General features: G+C 37.8%; 1 protein-coding gene across 1 annotated transcript in view; it reads left to right on the top strand.

Annotated features, from left to right (window-relative positions):
• The window catches only part of syne2b (spectrin repeat containing, nuclear envelope 2b), a gene marked incomplete at its 5' end in the record, with an annotated part of 145,516 nt that overhangs the window by 6,174 nt on the left and 119,921 nt on the right, over positions 1-19,421 (top strand). The window contains 15 exons of the mRNA XM_082515097.1: positions 2,150-2,211; positions 5,198-5,293; positions 5,386-5,463; positions 5,646-5,738; positions 5,890-6,092; positions 7,246-7,445; positions 8,999-9,099; positions 11,068-11,181; positions 16,016-16,153; positions 16,421-16,585; positions 16,739-16,851; positions 17,111-17,279; positions 18,199-18,295; positions 18,416-18,609; positions 18,842-19,006. Coding sequence (XP_082371223.1) covers positions 2,150-2,211; positions 5,198-5,293; positions 5,386-5,463; positions 5,646-5,738; positions 5,890-6,092; positions 7,246-7,445; positions 8,999-9,099; positions 11,068-11,181; positions 16,016-16,153; positions 16,421-16,585; positions 16,739-16,851; positions 17,111-17,279; positions 18,199-18,295; positions 18,416-18,609; positions 18,842-19,006 — 1,988 coding nt within the window. The remainder of the gene's footprint in view (positions 1-2,149; positions 2,212-5,197; positions 5,294-5,385; positions 5,464-5,645; positions 5,739-5,889; positions 6,093-7,245; positions 7,446-8,998; positions 9,100-11,067; positions 11,182-16,015; positions 16,154-16,420; positions 16,586-16,738; positions 16,852-17,110; positions 17,280-18,198; positions 18,296-18,415; positions 18,610-18,841; positions 19,007-19,421) is intronic.

The raw sequence follows: 19,421 nt of genomic DNA, 5'->3' as shown, positions 1-19,421 counted from the left end.
TATAATACTGCCAAAAGTGTTCCCATAGCAATCTGGGTGTACCCTAAAGAAATAAACAGCTTTTAGGATGCAGCAGTCTTATAGTTGCAAATGCTTGTTAATTTCGCAATAGGTGAACTTCTAGAATCTACTGTTTAGATGAATTGCACACTGCTAATGTTTTTCATTCTGCTGAATAAAGCAGATTGTTTAAACCCCAAGGTTGGCTCAGATAAAACTGTTTAGGCTGCTATGCCCCCCCTTTACGGTTATGTTGTTTCATGGGGGACCTTCAGTTGTGGTCAGATGTTTTCATACACTCATGATGGGCATGAATGTCATAAGTTTGATGCTTTGATTAATTTGATTTCTTTGAACTGCTGCTTTTCCATGGTGGAATGATTGTGCAGCATACATCTTTAATGACTGTAATGACAGCTTTAAATTTATTTTGTGTGTTTTTTGTTGAATCCACACAGGTTCACAGGAGTCTGTATACATACAGAGTCTGGAGTATACAAACAGCTCAAGTAATATTTGGATAAATGTCTCCTAGCAAGCTACACCTTAACCAGATCCTCTTGCTAGCCATAAACAGGCTTCTGGCATAATTCAGGCTAGATATCTGTCCGCTCTTCTTGGTAGAATTGGCAGGGTTCAATTAAATTGGTTGGTTTTCTGATATTGAACAGGTTTTCAAGCATAGTGCAGAAATGTTCAAGGTTGGGACCATTTCAAAAGTGTAATGTTAACCTGCTTTATCCATTCCAAAACCAGTTCTGATGTGTTTTTGCAATCAATGTCCTGCTGTCACTGCCCAGTTGTCTTCAAGTTTCAACTGTTTCGCTATTGATATGAGGTGAAACAAAAGGCTTTGGAGGTAGGCCTCTCATCATGCAATTGATTGTGTGCAATGTACCAGAACCAGCTGGTTCTGGTACATTGGGCAGCTCTAAATTTCAGTCAAACTTGATGGTGTTGATTTTAAAACAGGGCTTTCTTTCTTGGTCAACACCTTCTCAGTTTATGGTGATATAAAACTTGCCTTCACTGTCACAGGAATACTGAAGTTCTAGCACTTTCCACTTCATGGCAGGCTTAAGCCTTAATGGGTCTTGGGTTGTTTCTGAAAATCCTAACTAATTTCTTCTTACCTGAGAATGACTGTTTGGGTCTTGTGAGTTAAGCTCTTTGTAGTTGTTTAGAAATGGCACCATCATACTTCTGGAATAGTGGAAAGCCCCAACCTCAACTGTATTGAAAATTTATGCACTATGCTTAAAAGCCTGTTCCACATCAGGAACTCAACCATTTTAAATAACATGCCAGTTCTGCTAAGAATCAGCCAAAGTTATGTCCGAATCTTGTTGATGGTAACCAAACATTTGCAATCTAGGTGTAAATGTAACCAATTATTAGTGTTGTTATCTGAATATTTGTGACCCTGCATGGACCCGGTGGGGAAAATCCAAAACAAATTCAAGCTTGTGCACGCAATTCATGGTTTATAAAAGTCAATAAAGATGTATGACGTACAGTCATTCCACCATGGAAAAAGAACAATTCAAACAAAATCATTAAAAGCTCAAAGTTACCATGACATTCATGTCCATGATGAGGTGATGAAAACATTTGACCACAACATGAACTATGTATGATACGTTTGTGTAACACTGAATTACTTGTTACAAACTGGAGAAAAAGAGATACAGTGTGTTAATTAGTGAGACTTAGAGTGCTCTAAAGGATTATAGCTGAGAAGATACCATGTCCTTCAGTTTCACTTGGATGCTAAGCATAGGCTTCTCGTTGCACCTACTTATTTTCTATGCAGATTTGACTAATCTCCTTCAAGACAACAACTAACTGTCTGTCTATAAACCTGTGGTCATGGCTTGAAGAAACCTATAGTAAACAACACAATATAGATCCTGGAGTTTTCAAAAAACTTTCTTTTGAAAAGCCTTAAACTTTCTTTCTACCTGACCCATGCTCTCTTAACCAAAGAGACCTATAATATTAGCAGTCCAAGGAATTGTGCCAACTCTCATTTTCTCTCAGTGTAAACAGTTCGTGTGGAGCATTATGGCTCCCTTTCCCAAGATATGATGCTTTTGTGATTTGTTGCTTAAATGTCTAAGTTAATGCAGTGATTCTTCCTTTCCTACAGTGGAACAAGAACAGATTCAGAAGAGGACCTTCACCAACTGGGTCAATGCTCAGCTGGCAAAGGTGAGGCCTAAATGTGTGAACAGTATGTGTGAAGGATGAACTTACTTTCTACTGTGTGCTGGATACAAGCACACAATAGAAAGAAACCATGCATAAAACTACTGCAGCATGTTGAAGAATTTGTCTACTGTAACATGCAAACATAAAATGCTTTCCCAAAACTTTATACACAGTGAGTCCATTGGTCACTCTCACATAATTAGCTTTGTCAGACTAAAAGAAGAAGCAGAAAACATGAAAAGTCCTGAATATTGTTCTCACTAATGACTTTTAAAGATTATGATTCCTTTATATTAGTATTTGTGTTTTACGTAGTACCATGCAGCTAGTTTTAGTCATGTGCATTTCCTTTGAAAAGACATATTTTTCCATACTGCATGGATAATATATGAAGCGCACGTTCCTGACAGCAAAGTGACCTTGTCAGTACTGCACCCTTCAACTGTCATGGAAAGAAAAGCACAAGTAGCAGTAAAATGGCTCGCTTTCAGTAAACTTTCAGCTTATTCATGACAAAGATCCACCATGGACAAAAGTTGTCCAAGAGTTGCTAAAATCAAATCATTATACTTCCACTGTAAGCATCTTCTGAAACTTTTCAAGGAGGCGAGATGTTATAGGAAAGCTGTCAAACACATGCATTGTGTAAAGGTTCTGTCCCCTGACATGACTCAGCAGAGACAGACTCTTTCTGCTTCATAGTGAAGGTCAGCTGTAAATATCACAGCAGAGGACAGTAGAGTGGTGGCTGCATACACAAATATAGCATTAAGGAGCAAGGTTCACAGCACACAGACAGACAGCAACAGACGGCCCACCAAACACACCCACCTAATCCACCCAACCAAAGGTCCGGCATGGTGGGAACTTTGCCAGTAAGCTAAATGGTGGAAATAGTTGTTGATCCTTTTGGGGCTGGTCACATTATACCTCACATTACAACCATGCACATGTGTATCACGTGTGAATAATATTTGGTGCAGAAACTTTTGTGTCCTCCTAGAAATTCAAAAGTGACCTTTTATGCCGGGATCGGAGTACATAATAGAAAGTCAGTTATTAGCAAGTCAATTATGACTTGATCTACATGACACAGGGCATTGGTTTGGGAATGGAAATTAGAATTATGTATGACATTCAATCAGTCATCTGGTTTACTGTAGCTAGGAAAATACTGCAGCCTGTCAGGTAGTCAGTAATCCATGAAATCCTGGATGTTTTTATTGACATTGTTGTAAGTAAACACAGTTGTACAGTTTATTGTGTGCTGTTATATCACATTCATACTGAACACTGTCACACAATTTAGAACATAACATTATCTCACTTGCCTAAACGTGTTGCCAGTGTGGATCTACACATCTGGAACGTACTGACAGCCCTTGACTTATTTTTAATGTTAAAGCCTTTAACACACAATACCCCATAATGACAAAGTAAAAGGTTTGCTTAAAATTATTGCAATTAAAAAACAAACAAAACAAACAACTATAGCATGTACATAAGTATTCATAGCTTTGCCGTGACGCTCTAAGTTGACCTGCTTCCACTGATTATCTGTCAGATGTTTCTACAACTTGACTGGAGTCCACGTGTGGTAAATGCAGTTGATGAAGTCAGTGGACATGATTTAGAATGCATGACAGTGCATGTCAAAATACAAACCAAGCCCTGAAGTTCAAGGAATTCTCTATAGTTCTCCCAGACAGGATTGTATTGAGCCACAGATCTGGGGAAGAAAAATTTTGGCAGCACTGAAGGTTCCAGTGAGCACAGTGGGCTCCAAGTTTGGAACCACCAAACCATGAGAAACTAAATTCTGTGGTCTAATGAAATAAAGAATGAGCTAACTGGCCTGAATGCCAAACGTCATGTCTGGAGGAAAGCAGTCAGCACTCATCACCTGACCAATACCATTCCTACAGTCAAACATGGTGGTGGACCCATCATACTGTTGGGATGTTGTTTGGAGCTGGAACTAGAAACCCAGTCAGAGTTGAGGGATAAATGAAGAAATGTGCAGAGACATCCTAGCTCATAACCTGCTCCAGAGCGCTCTGGACCTCAGACTGTGGCAAAAGTTCTTCCAACAGGACAGCAACCCTAAGCACATAAGCCAAGATGTCAAAGGAGTGGCTTTGGGAATCTCTGTGAATGACCTTGAGTGCCCCATCAAGAATCCAGATCTAACCCCTTCTTTGGTTTTTATTTGTAATACCTTTGCAAGAATTTAAAACAAACTCTCTTTGTCACTATGAAGTATTCTGTACAATTTCAAGGTGAAAAATGAATTTCTTACAGTTTGGAATAAGACTGGAACATGAAAAAATGTGGAATCCTGTGAATACTTGCCAGATCCACTGTACAGTGTTTGCTATTAATGCCATTCATTGTTTCTTTATTAAACCTGTTAAGTGTATCTGTAAGATTTTATCAATAATAATGCCCATGACTATGCAAATACAGTACACATCATTATCTAGAGAAATGTCCCCATGCTCAAAATGTCAGCTTCTAAGAAATCAACAAACAGCTGTCTTTTCTTTAAACTTTAACTAATTTGTTTGGCTTTAATGCCTCGAAAACTGCGTCATGCTATAAAGTTATATAGTCACGCAAAATTACAAAACTGGTCTCCACCAGTTATATCTGCACATGTCCCATCAACATTTTACATAATTACTAAGAAGCATCATCCCTGAAATTATTTCCAAATTCCTGTGATTTCTGTGTTACCAACATATTTTCATACATAACTTTCTCTGAGTAACCGTTTTTATGTATTTGTTCATATATATATATATATATATATATATATATATATATATATTTAGCTCATGCATCTAAAATAAAATACTGGAAATATATTATTTTCATTTGTTGATTTTGCTCACATAGGTTGTAGTCAAAATAAGAGGTGATTTGGAAGCTACTTGGCTAGAAACTTGCTGTAAAATAACATAAACAAAATGTATATTTGTGACAGAGGAGGCCACCGTGCATGGTTGTAGATCTGTTCAATGATTTCCGTGATGGCTCCAAACTGCTGGACCTGCTGGAGGTGATGAGTGGCTTGCACATCGTAAGTCCAGTTTTACCTTAATGCTTCATGCTTTCCAACCAACAGCTAAGAACTTTTGTGATCTGAGTGATTCACCTCTTTGTGGTTTTCAGAGTCGGGAGAGAGGCAGGGGAATGTTTCAGCACAGGAGCAACATCGAGAAGGCTCTCTCCTTTCTTAAGAAGAAATCGGTAAACAATCTTTTAAAGGGGCTTAATATTACCACCAACTTTATTCGGAAAACTGTATTGTTGGTATTGAACAAAAATAAATTAAAGATTACACAAACACTTTTTTTCCCCATCAGACTTTCGTGTTTAGATTTTGATTCTAATATCTGTGAAAAACTGTAAACTGTTTTCCTTTTCCCCAGATAAAGCTAGTTAACATACACATTCCTGACATTATTGATGGAAAACCATCCATCATCCTGGGCCTTATATGGACTATCATTCTTCAGTATCATGTAAGATTGTTTTTCTTCCCCTTTTCTGTTGTTGTCCATTTTGTTGTGCATTGCTTATTACTTTGGTTTTGATGAGGTTTTTATTTCCTCATGCTAAATGCCAAATGTAAATCTATCGTGTAAAACTCAAACTGGCGTTTGGTTATTTTAGATCGAAGAGCTGGCGAGCTCCCTCACCTTTGACTCCCGTCAGTCCTCTATGGAGTCTTTGGCCAGTCTTGACACGCGCTCCACCTTCTCAAGCCACTCGGCTAGCAGCAGTCCAGTTCCTCCCAGAGGCTCACCACTACATCATCGTTTTAGAGTCTCTGCCAAGAAAGCACTGTTGCTGTGGGTCCGGGAGCAGTGCCACAAGTAAGCACTTGATCAAGGGAATGGTAATATTTGGCAAACAGGCGTCTTAATGTATTTAGCAGCGTTTTTAGAATAGAATACCCCTTTATTGTCACCGTACATGTGTAGTGAAATTATGGGTTACACTGATGTAATTCAATTCGAATAAGTACATACAACGCTAAATCACAACAACAGTTGCCTCAAGGCGCTTTATATTGTGATGTAGACCCTACAATAATAGACCGAGAGAAAAACCCAACAACCCCCTATGAGCAAGCACTTTGGTGACAGTGGGAAGGAAAAACTCCCTTTTAACAGGAAGAAACCTCCAGCAGAACCAGGCTCAGGGAGGGGCGGGGCCATCTGCCACGACCGGTTGGGGTGAGAGAAGGAAGACAGGATAAAGACATGCTGTGGAATTGAGCCAGAGATTAATAAGAAGTATGATTCAGTGCAGAAAGGTCTACTAACACAATAGAGTCACATATATTGGTAGATCATAGCCCCTTGTCATCTGTGAGCCAAGTGTATGATGTGTGAGTGATGTATCCTCATTTGGGAATTATTACTCATTTCCAGGTCTGGGCTGAAGACCAAATCCAGATCAGGACTTTACTATGTGAAGAGTGGGACATTGATTCGTTGTTACATATCCAGTCTCTGTATTTATTTCTAAATGCTCAAAATATTACAGAATCCTGGTGCTTTTGCCTTGAAAGAGCAATGGCTATGTAACAGCATAAAGACTGCATGAAAAAACTGAACACATTTACTGTATATGTATATTTTATACATTAAAGTCTTCCTTGACCCAGTACTGTGGGTTCCATACGCGAAGACTCAGACAGAAGGAGTCACATAGGACTGGAGATGATGAATAATATCAATGTAAATACATTTTCACACATTTTTATTGTAAATAGGTCGTAAATATGTATTTTTTTAAATGAAATAAATGTTTGTGAACACATTTCTTGTATAAAAATGTATTTTCTGATCTCTGGTTGCATTTTATCTTTTAATCTTACTGTTTCTTGTTCGATTTAATCTTTTGTTACTTTGCTGAACTTGAACTGCTGAACTTGAACTCGTGCCAGTCTGTACTTTATGACATGGAAGTATTATGAAGTGCATTTATTACAAAAGTAATAAAATAATTTCTTTCCTTCAGAGCTGGCTGTTCAGTAAACGTAAAAGACTTCAAGGCTAGCTGGAGGAGTGGAGTGGTTTTCCTGGCTATCCTGTATGCTCTGCGGCCTGACCTGGTGGACCTATCCAAGGCCAGAACGAGAAGCAACAAACAGAACCTGGAGGAAGCCTTCCGTATTGCAGAGAAAGAGCTGAGGATCCCCCGACTGCTGGAGCCTGATGGTGAGGGGAAGAACTCGATTAGTTCAAAATGCACTTTATGACAACAGATACGAAATGGCAACAAGAGTGCTACTTATAGAACACACTTATACAAGCACATTCTCCTATGCATTCAATGCTTTGTTGTGTGTCTTTAAGCACTTTCTATCACTCATTACTTTTCTTAAAAGTAATAACAATACGTTACTTCCCAGAGAAAGTAATTCATTACGCTACTTTTAACTATTTTTTTACTTTACTTTTGCCTTAGTCAGTAAATTGACCTGAAATCTGCACATAATTACCAGCAAAAGGCATATAAACCTATAGGCTACCAACACAAATCCTAATGAAGACACACAAACGTTCTTTCTTTTAGTTTTTAAATATAAACAGAAAACTGACAACACAAAGCAAAGATGAATCCCAGTCCGAGGGAGACATTAAGGGAACCGTACTGATTCTGCAGAAACAGAAGCTGCAGCCTGACTGCTGATCACTGTCTTTGTCAGCTGTTGAAATCCGGGGTCTGGCCTGTTGGCTGGGGTCAGCATGTGCTCAGCTTTAACATTATTCTGGGTTTTTGACAATGAAGATATTATTGTAAGGTCTTTACCTTTCAATATAAAATGCCTTGAAATGACTGTTGTTGTGATTTGGCACTATATAAATAACATGCTGGCTACGTATGATAGTCTTGTTCTGGCAAATCAGTTTGTAACTGATGAACCTTTTAACACAGGCGGTGACACAATCATAGCTATAATGTAATTACTGAATTCAGCACAGTTATGCCCTACGTTACAACATTACTGAAAAATGTAATGTGATTACATTAATCCATTGCATTGGGACGCATTACACCCGACAGTTGTAATAAGTTGCTAAACCAAAAAAGTTTAATTGCATTTTTACGTATATATTACTTTAAAAAAAAAAAAAAACTTAGAAAATCACAATAATTATAAAAAAAATGTATTGTTATAAGTTTGTTAAAAACAACAACCCAGAACTCCAAGTATGGGAAAATATCCAGTATTGATTGCTCAATGATGGTTTTATCATCAGTAGTGACACACACTTTGGCAATGTGTTGCACAGGATTTCTTAATCAGTTTTATAGGAAAGCTATGCTTTTTCCCTTTGGGTCACTCAGTTGCTTATTTCTCTGCTCCTTTTCGCCTGCAACAAACACTCTTTTCATGATCAGATTTATTAAATATTTTTCTCACATAGATATCTAGCAGCAAAGAATGTGTTGCTGTTTACACGTTTGCAACTGCATGCAGAGTGTACCCAGCTTGCCTAAAGGCAAGATGATCTGACGGTCTGCTGACTCACTTGCTGCTTGTTTGCTTCAGCCTTACATAAAACCCTCATTTGTTTCATCTGCTCTGCCTGTTACTTTAATAGCAGACTTTCATGTTTCTAAGACAGAAGAGTTACACCTCCATTCTTCAGCTTCCAGTATTAAACTCCACCTGCTTCAAGAACACACTCAGATGTTAGTCTAAACATGTCAAAGTAGTGTTGCAATGTGGAGTTGATCATGGAGCACTCTGATGTTGATGCAGATGTGGACGTTCGGGACCCCGATGAGAAGTCCATCATGACTTATGTGGCTCAGTTCCTTCAGTACTCCAGGGACCTGCCAGTGCCAGAAGAAGAAATGCAGGTCTGTATGAGTTTATTATATTCGACACAGGGCATCAGGTTACACTGCAGAAACATTTGCAGAAAAGTTGTTAGTGTAGTCCTTAAGTCTAAGAATCAGTTCAGGTAGAGTTTAGACTTCTCCTTTACTAATCTAGTCTTACTTTTGTGTGCCAAGTCAACATGTGGTAATGCTGATCTCAATCTAAACCAGTGGTGCAGAATTCACTCTATATATATATATTTGAATTGCATTATAACTGCATTAGCTCAGCGCAAAACAAACCCAAACTACACCTATTTTTAAGTAAAGAATGCAAATAAGTAAAAGTTTACATGTAGTGTTTATTTCAACAAAATTGGGTATTTTTAATCCCAGATATCTAAACCTAGATCTAAGTCTAAATCAGGCTTCTGTGCTCTTTTTCTTTGGCAGCTGTTCAAAATAATCGGTGCAGTTAAAGGTTTTCCTTATTTGTGGACATAATTACAGACATGTTCAAACAGTAATCTGGTCATCAGTGGCTGGTTCCCCTTGTTCAGCTTGTGTGTTTTCCATTCAAACAATTAATGTATTGTTCTGAATGGCACACTATCATGTGCTCATCTATGATACCACTCTGCCACCTTATGCCCTGCAAACGCTGCTACAGAATGTAACTCTTATATATCTGTTCATGTTTCATTCCATGCTTTATTGTAAATCAGCCAGAACACACGTGGTTAATGCAGTTATAACTGTTAAGAATAAATAAGACTTTCTGTTCTTCTTACACTGAAATCAAATATCGTGTGTGCATTCAGTTGAGGTCAGCTAAATGTATTTGATGTGTTTGAGAAGACCACTTCTCTCTTGTCTTTTCCCTTCTCTCCTCTTATTTCCTCTCCTTTCCCCTTCCCCTTTTCCTCCTTAGACACAATATTTGACCCCTTCTAAAAGTCCTTCTCCTATCAACCTGCCTATCCACTACACCCCTGCTATTTCTGCTTCACCTCTCCGCCAGGTACACCCAATCATCACAACCAATCATCACAGCACAATGTCAATCAGCTGCACAATCCCTTTGTAGTACCCGCAAGTAACGATGGATTTTATTGCTGATGTTTATATCTAGTAACGACACGTCAGGGGAGTTGTTTATTCTGAGGATGCTTAACACACTGCTGTTTAAAACTAAGCTGCTCCGAGCCAAAGTTACCTTCGAATCACATGGTGGTTAAAGGCAGGACTGATCATGCAACACTGAACGAGTTTGCCCTGTTCTCTGGGAAAGGATCCAAAGCCACAGCAAGGGTGTTTTTCTCTTGCCTCCCATGAGAAGAATAAAGCGCTCATGGGGTGGTGCAGCAGTACTGGAATCGCCTCATGATAGATCAGATAAAAATACCTGTCAGCTTTGGTTTCTGACAGGATATCACCACGTTAAAGTGTAGCTGCTGTAGACATTTGACATCTTAAGATATTTTCTATTTTTAACTATTGTGTTTTGCTTTTTGATTCTGCTGTGGGAGTGGGAGATTGTAGGAATATGAGTGAGTTAGTTTGTTGGAATTTCACAAAGAAAGCTGAAAATGCATTAACAATACTAAACTTTAAGCGTATATAAGTGAAACAAATCAAATTTAGCAGTACTACGCTATGTTCCCTAGACACTACACACCACAGGATCTGCATGACAGGATGGTGATCTGCTTTTACAGGAGAAGAGGTGAACAGTAAAGGTGGCAGCCTCCTTCAAAGTGACATGTTGCTATATTCATATGAATTTTCAAAGAACAACCAAGGAGCCAAAACAAACTTATGTATGTGCGCTGCTTAAAATCAACTTAGTTAGCGCTATCATTCAGCTTTCTGTAACGTGTCTGGTGATTGGTGTTGCTTTTTACTTTACATTACACTCACATTATGACCACATTATTATCACGTAAAACTTAATTCTGGAATCACTTGATCATCCTCACCCACTCAATTTTTATTGTGTCTTTCCAGGTGACACCTGACCGTAAGGCACAGGAAATGACATGCTGGCTGGTTCAGGCCTATGATGAGCTGCTGGAGGGATGGGACTCCACAGAAGGAGAAAGCTACTCAGAAAGATATAATGTATGTTTCTAGCAAGAGCTCATCAGGATGTGTTGCATTTTTAAGTATCAGTGCACAAATTAGGTAAATGTCTGGCACATTCAGAGGCCCCGGTATTATTTTAACAGGCCTATGATGTAATTACAGGCACAATAAGCACTGTCTGTATAACACAGATCTTAGTTAAAACTGAATTTGGTTATTAAAACATTTTAATTCTTCTTCCCAACAACCTGATCCTGTTTTGCACAACAGTGTTAAGCAGTTGTAATTTTTTTCTCTCTCTTTAGTTCTCCCCCTGAAGGGAAGGAGTATGCTATCAGTTTCATTTGTTTATCTGTTTGTTACCAGATAAACATACGAAACAAACTGTGAACACAGGCTAGTGTTCACATTTTTCAAGAATCATTTTCAAATTTTGTGTGATTGTAGATGCCAATAACAGCTCGAGCTGATTTTCTTTTGGTGAAACTCGGGTCAGGGTCCTGATCATTCCTAAGCATTTGACTTTAACCTTCATTGTTAGCGCCCAAGAGCATAGTTGAGATTCAACTTCACTTTCAAGAAACCATATTGATCTAATATATCAGATGGAAAGAGTTATACAACACACTTTTTATTTTTTCATTACAATGCCCTACACTGTCACAGTAGCACCGTAATAGGCTGACATCATTCATTCATTCATTCATTTATTTGTTCATTTTCAGGCACAACAAATACCTATATTGAACATAAAATGCACAAAACAAAAAACAAAAATTGCCTGAAAAAGGAGTGGGACGAAGAAAACTTATTAAATCCCACCCCTATACTCACTCATCAACAAAAAAAACAAACTTCCCGCAGCTACGCCCATCATTGCATACAGACCCATCAACAGCCCCAGGCACATACAAGCATCTAAACGGCAGCTCGCAAACAACAATTAGAGCCTTCATAACTGAATACAGAATATATAAATTATAAATTGCATTACCACAGGTAACAGGCAGTAATAACTAGAGATGGACCGATCCGATATTACGTATCGGTATCGGTCCGATACTGACATAAATTACTGTATCGGATATCGGAGAGAAATAAAAAAATGTAATCCGATCCATTAAATATCAAAAAAGCACCTCACAAAACTTGCGACACGGCGTAACTCAGCTCATAACCGCAGCACGTCGGAGCAGTGTGCTCACGTGATAGAGCGGCTGTGTGTATTTGTAGCCTCACTACCAAACCAGCATTTCATCTCCGAGGAAGTTATCCCAGAGAGAAGTAAAGCACGTGTGTAAGTTCATCTCTGAATGTTTGTAAAGCATTCCCACGGTCAGCTTAACAACCAATATATGGAGCTACTGCCTCTTCTTGCTGCTACTTCAATCGTGAAACTGATTAATGATCAGCTGATCGGCTTTTCTGTGGCGAGTCCGTCTCTCTTCTTTGTTTTTGGCCCACTTTGCGCCAGAAAGAGGAAACCAGCAGCTGAACAACAGCAGCACGTTTAAGCTTGATAAGCTGTTGTTAGAATTTATTTAATATTACTTTCTACACCAGGATCTTTTTCTACGTAGCTGACAGCTGGTAACTGTGCAGGGGCGGATCTAGCAAAGTTTAGCCAGGGGGGCCGATAGGGCATGAACAGGGAAAAGGGGGCACAAAGGCATACTTTTCTTTCTTATTCTTATTTAAAATGTCGAGCTTTTAATAAATAATTATCCGAATCTTACACCCAAAGTTTTAATCTGATGTAAAATATATAGAAGTCCATTACTGTGTATAGTAACTATTAAGTCTAATATACCCTAGTAAGCTATAGTACTTTTTTCTTTGGGAAGATACCATCTGTGCAGTCTGCAGTTCTGTTGAAGAAAGATGTTGAATCTATTTAATTATTCTTGAAAAATAATTTATTTCTGTGCATTTTTTTCCACACTGCATCAAATTAAAGTTGATTACGTCGATTAAGCATCATGAGGTGGAGGTTGGGGGGTGGTTCCCTATTTTTTTTTTTTTTTTTTTTTTTGCTGGGAGTTTGCAACCCTATTAGTTAGGTTGCTTAATATTTCTGCTAAGCGCTCTTTAAAATACCAGAATAGGGAGGATGGAGCAGGTTTAAGTTTATTAGATTGATCAGTGTTGCTGAACTGTGAAATATTTTGGGTGCAGTGTATTTTTTACATACAGGTATAACAGAATAGCTTTAGTGTTGTTGTTTATTTAAACTTGAGTATGAACTTATACAAAATGCAGCAAGATATTAAAAAACAGTTTTATTGATTAAAAAACACTATATCGGACTCATATCGGTATCGGCAGATATCCAAATTTATGATATCGGTATCGGTATCGGACATAAAAAAGTGGTATCGTGCCATCTCTAGTAATAACTACAAGTAACAAACACACATACATATACATACATATATATCTACACACACATGTACATATATGTACATACATACGCACACTTTTTTTTTTTTTTTTGGAATCCATACCAGCAATGGTAAGAGAACAGACATTACAGAGCACACTAAAAGCATCATTGAGTATACTGTGACCAGACCAACTGTTTGTAGAGAAATTTAAATCTATGAATATTTTTGCATTGTTTCAATTGTAAACTCAGACTGTTCCAGATTTTCACACCACATACAGACACACAAAAACCTTTACGGGTTGTTCGAGTTCTGGGTAATTTGAATTCTCCAAAGCCTCTCACATTATAAACCTTTTCTCGAATTTCAAATCTAGTTTGTAAATTTGCCGGTAAAAGTTTAGTAAAAGCTTTATACAAAATTATGGATGTATTGTAATTAACCAGATCCTGGAATTTAAGTAACTTTGCCTGAAGAAAGAGTTTGTGAGTATGATCTAGATAACCAGCCTTGTGAATAATACGCAGTGCTCGTTTCTGTACTGTGACTAATGGATTAGTTGTATTTTTATATGTATTTCCCCACACTTCCACACAATATGTAAGATATGGAAGAAAAAGGGTACAGTACAGAGTATGAAGTGCATCTTTATCAAGGTATGGTTTCACTTTGTTCAAAACTGCGAGGCTTCTGGAAATTTTGGTTTTTATGTGTCTGACGTGGGGTTTCCATGAAATTTTGTTATCAATTACGACTCCCAAAAATTTGTTTTCACTCACATTATCAATTGGTACACCTTCAATGATAATTGGTAATTCTACATTATATTTTAAATTACCAAAAAACATTGCTTTAGTTTTATTTATATTTAATGATAATTTATTTATATCCATCCATTTTTTTTATTAATTTTAGCTCCCTGTTTACGGTCATTACAAGATCAGTATAATCATCGCTACTGAAAAATATGTTGGTGTCATCTGCGAACAGTATGAGTTTAAGTACTTGAGAAACATCAAAAATATCATTTATGTATACATTGAAAAGTTTTGGTCCCAACACTGACCCTTGGGGAACACCACATGCAATACCAAGTTTCTCTGAGTGGTAATGCCCTATGCTAACATATTGTTCCCGACCCGTTAGGTAACTTTTTAACCAGTTACCAGCTTTCCCTCGAATACCATATCTTTCCAATTTATCCAATAATATTGAGTGATTGATTGTGTCAAAGGCCTTTTTGAGATCAACAAAAATACCAACTGCATATTTATTTTTATCCAGTGTATCAGTAATTTCTTCTACTGCCTCAATTATCGCCATTGAAGTGGTTCTTTGCGTTCTGAAACCATACTGACCAACATTTATTATTTGATGTTTTTCAAGGAATTTTTCTAATCTTGAATTAAAAAGTTTTTCTAGAATTTTTGAGAATTGAGGCAGTAGAGAAATAGGCCTATAATTGGTAAAACTGTGTTTGTCATTACTTTTATATAGTGGTATTACTTTCGCAATTTTCATTTTTTTTGGAAAACAACCAGACTGAAATGATAAATTACAGATATATGTTAAGGGACTAGCAATATTCAGAATAACCTGTTTAACTACAGACATATTTATGTCATGATAATCCATTGAAGACTTACTTTTACATTTTAATGTGATATTTATTACTTCTTGCTCATTTGTAGCTGAGAGGAACAGTGAAAAGGGATTTGATTTTATATTACTGATATTTTCATTTTTATGACACGGGATGTCTGCTGCTAGTTCAGGGCCAACATTTATGAAGAATTTATTGAACCCATCGACAATATTACTCATGTTGTGATTTTCACCATTTGCATCAGTAAAATATTCAGGATATGATGTTCCAGAAGATCCTTGTTTAATTAAGTTGTTTAACACATCCCAAGTTCCTTTTATATTCTTTTTATTTTCATATAATCTTCTTCTATAATAAAGTTGTTTGCTCGTTCTTATAATATCAGTCAATTTATTTCTATATGCTTTATATCTTTGTTCCACTTCTTTTGTTTTTACTTTGATGAACTGTTTATACAGATTGTTTTTCTTTTTGCAAGCATTAATAATTCCTTTTGTGAGCCAAGGACTTTTTATCTTTTTTTTCTTTGTCATGTGTTCGTTTACATCATATTGTAATAAAATTATGAAACGTCTAGAAGAAGAAGAAAGTGTACTTTATTGGTCCCCGTGGGGAAAATCCCTCTCTGCATTTAACCCATTCACTCAGTGAAGCAGTGGGCAGCCACTGGGCGCCCGGGGAGCAGTGTGTAGGGACGGTACCTTGCTCAGGGGTACCTCAGGGAAGCTGTTCAGGGGAATCGAACCCCCGACCTTCCGATCATGGGGCCACCACTCTACCTACTGAGCTATCCCTGTCTACGTTTTGGCACAGCGTTTAATGTTATAAACTGACTTCACGTTATAAATTTGTCACTAAAAAAGTATTTTCCTTCCCTCAGGTATTTCAGACCTTTCTGGTGTCCTTTAATGAGCAACGACGGCCCATCATGCCTTTGTTGACGGCCATGAGACGAACCCCAAAACTGAGCGATGAGCAACGGACTCTTAGAGAGGCGTGGGATGCTCTCACAGAAAAGGTTAGTTTTTGTTATTTTTTAATCAGACTAGAGAACCTTATAAATGTATAAATATGATCTATAGTCATAATACTGTACTGTACTAATATAACACTACAGCACCATAGCAACACAGACTCTTAAACACCCTAATCTGTTACTTTACGGCTGATGTGTTATATTTGTCTGTAAATGCTTGTATATTTGTACATATTTGTGTATTTGTTCACTGCAATTCGAAGACATTTACTTTACTTGTGACTTCCTTTTCTCTGTGTGTTCATCTAGCTCCGTGAGTACAAAGTTGCTTTAGATATGAGTCTTCCAACCCCCTTGGACACAGTAGCCCGCTGGCTTTTGAGAACAGAGGAGGCTTTGGCTGAGGAAGATGGCAACCCTCAAGACCACGGCCGTGCTGCTGATGAAGCGAGGGAGAAACACGAACTGCTCAAAGTAATCATTTCCAACTTTAAGATGTACTGGGAAACAATGTTGCTGATCTTAGCAAAAACTGGTTTCCCCGGCTCTTTGTAGACAGTGAAATGTAAATGTTTGCAAGCATATAAATATATATGTGCATGCTGTCTCTGCTCGTTGTTGCTGTAGGCTTGCCTGGAGGAGATGCCACAGCACGTGAAGACCTTCCAGTCCTTCCAGAACATAGATGAGTACGGAAACATGATGATTCCTACTGACAAGATGGATGAGCTCAAGAGGAGGTGAGGGTACTTTCTCCAGTGGCCTGTGTAATGTATGCATGCACAAACTGGATATACTTTTGAAGAATATATGAATGAATTTCTTAGTTTAAGCTGAAAGTCATAGAAGGACTTGTGCTGTCCTGACCTGGGACTGGATGTAATCAAGATCACTGCTTAAACTGAGAAAAGCATCTTATAAAGTGATAATTTACTTTCTGAAGTTGATGTGGTTTTATTTTTTAGTTTCTATTTAACATTCTGTTGGCATCTTCATCAGATTTACCAGCGTCAGAGTGACTGCCAAGTATCATGGGATCAAGCTAGAGTACAGAGAGCATCGCCACACTGTTTTGGATCTGTTGGGGCAGATCAGGACCAAGCTTCGTGTCTGGAAGAGACCTTATATCTCCTCAGAGGCAGTCAGGGTGTTGCTGCAAGAGTGGCATGTGAGTAATCTTTGTTTAGTCTTTGTATTTTCAAAACACAATTTAATACTTGGGGGTGTGTCGATGCTTCTTAACACCTTTTTGTTCTTTCTTTGTATATATATGTATATGTTTATCTGAGCAGTACAGTAATTTCTGTTGTTGGAGTTACTAATCTTTCTTGGGGTATAATTATAAATTTGGACAATATCTATATATCTATGTAAGGCCACATAATAGAAATTCTAACCAGGATGCAGCTAAGACAAACAGATTCTGCACATAGTATCTTAATATACAAGACACACTATATATATAAGACGGACAAAGCTTCCAGGTGTGAAGCCAGTGAGGAAGTGCCTTAAATATGCATTTTATCTAAAGGCTAGCAGGGGGCGCCTTCTGTGTTCGCAAACAATGGAGGTTCATAGGAAAATGGCCCTTGATACCTATGCTCTACAACCTCGGTAAATACTTCAGTTGTGATCTCAAGTGGTAGTATGAAGTCATAATGAATACTATAATCATAAATTAGGGTAGGGTGTGTTTTATTGCAGGCGATGTGATTCGCAAATCACTACTGAACATGGGACGTGCCCATCGGTGTCTCAAATTTGGTTTTGACATGTCAAGAAAGCATCAGTGAAAATTCTCATCTCAAGGCCTGACACTGGAACTTTGGAAACCAATGGATGTGTCATGTTGGGTGTGTCCATCTTGTATATACAGTCTGTGATATACAGTGAAGATGTCCAAAATGGGCTATTGTAAATAGTTTTTTTATCAGGGTTTTCCCTCTGGTTCTAGTGGTGAATTTTATTCAGAGTTTTTCTCTAACTTCTTCACTAGTTTATCCAAAAATGTTCCTTCTACTGTGTAAAGGGCATGGATGTTAGTGTTGACTGACAGTATTAATTTGTATTCATTTTTTTAAACTCAGGAACTCGTATACACACAAGAGCTGCCTTCCATGTTGGAAACAGCTATTCGTAAGCTGAAGCAGATTTCCGAGAAATATTCAAGCAAATCTGCCCTTGGTAAGTACTGTGATACTCTGTAACAGATATTTTGTATTTCTTCATTTATATTAATGTTTTTGATTCCCCATTAGAGTAAAAGTGTATTATTTTAGTTCATATTATTTCTTTGCTCCATAGCTTCAGATTATCAGCATGTCAGTCAGCAGGTGAAGCAGCTGGAGGAGGACACTGCTGTTGTTTTAGAGGACGTGACCACAGTGAAAAGCACAATGGGACGGGTTCTGTCTGCCTGGGACTCGTACAGCGACTCCCTTAGTTCCCTGCAGGCTTGGCTTGAACAGTGCTCTGCAACACACAGCCACAGACCTGAGGTATGATTAACTCATTAAAGTATTATAACTGTATTGCTCTATGATAATAAATATGTCATAAACAAGCTAGTATAACTTGCTTTGTAATAGGGGATCAGTCTGTTATGACTTGGAATAACAAGTCAAGTAAAAAGTCTGCAATAATAACATCTAAATAAAATAATGTCTACATTATCCTTATAGATGATATATTTTAGTATTTGCCATTTTATTTACAAAAATTTCTATTAAGCTGACCTCCGCATCCATGGCTGAGTGGGGATCTCATCAGGCCCACCTGAATGAAGTGGGGAACTTCCTGATTGAGTCAACAGATCCTCAGACCTGCAGGAGCCTGGCAGAGGAGCTTCGAAAAGTCAACATGCAGTGGGCTGAGTTTGTCAAGAAAAACACTTTGGTGAGTCAAAGATCAAGGAAAACCCGATTTGTGTGCTTAGATTCTAAAACACCTTAATGACAAAGAATTTGGAAATGTTTGAACACTCAATCACACAAGCTATTTTTTTGTTAGAGAATTAATCAGAATATTTTCCTGACATGAATTTACTTAAAATTATTTTTTTTGATAAAGTACCCACCATATGGCACTCTAAAATCAACTTTTTATCTGTGCTTTTATTTTTTACAGAGGGTGTTTTTATCTGAGGGTATAGCTTTGTTCTTCTAAAGCGTTGGCCTAGTTTCTTCTTTTTATTTGGCATTATGCGACTAGAGGCAGCAGTGATTGTAGCAGCCTAATGTCTCATGCGTTTGGAATTTAAATGCGATTGTTCTATTGAAACAATGATTCCTAGGGAGTGACTCAAAGTTTA

This window comes from Aulonocara stuartgranti, assembly GCF_965226115.1.
Source record: "Aulonocara stuartgranti genome assembly, chromosome: 19".
Classification (NCBI taxonomy): domain Eukaryota; kingdom Metazoa; phylum Chordata; class Actinopteri; order Cichliformes; family Cichlidae; genus Aulonocara; species Aulonocara stuartgranti.
Note: the sequence above shows the minus strand (reverse complement) of the source record. Positions and strands in the feature narration are given on the sequence as shown.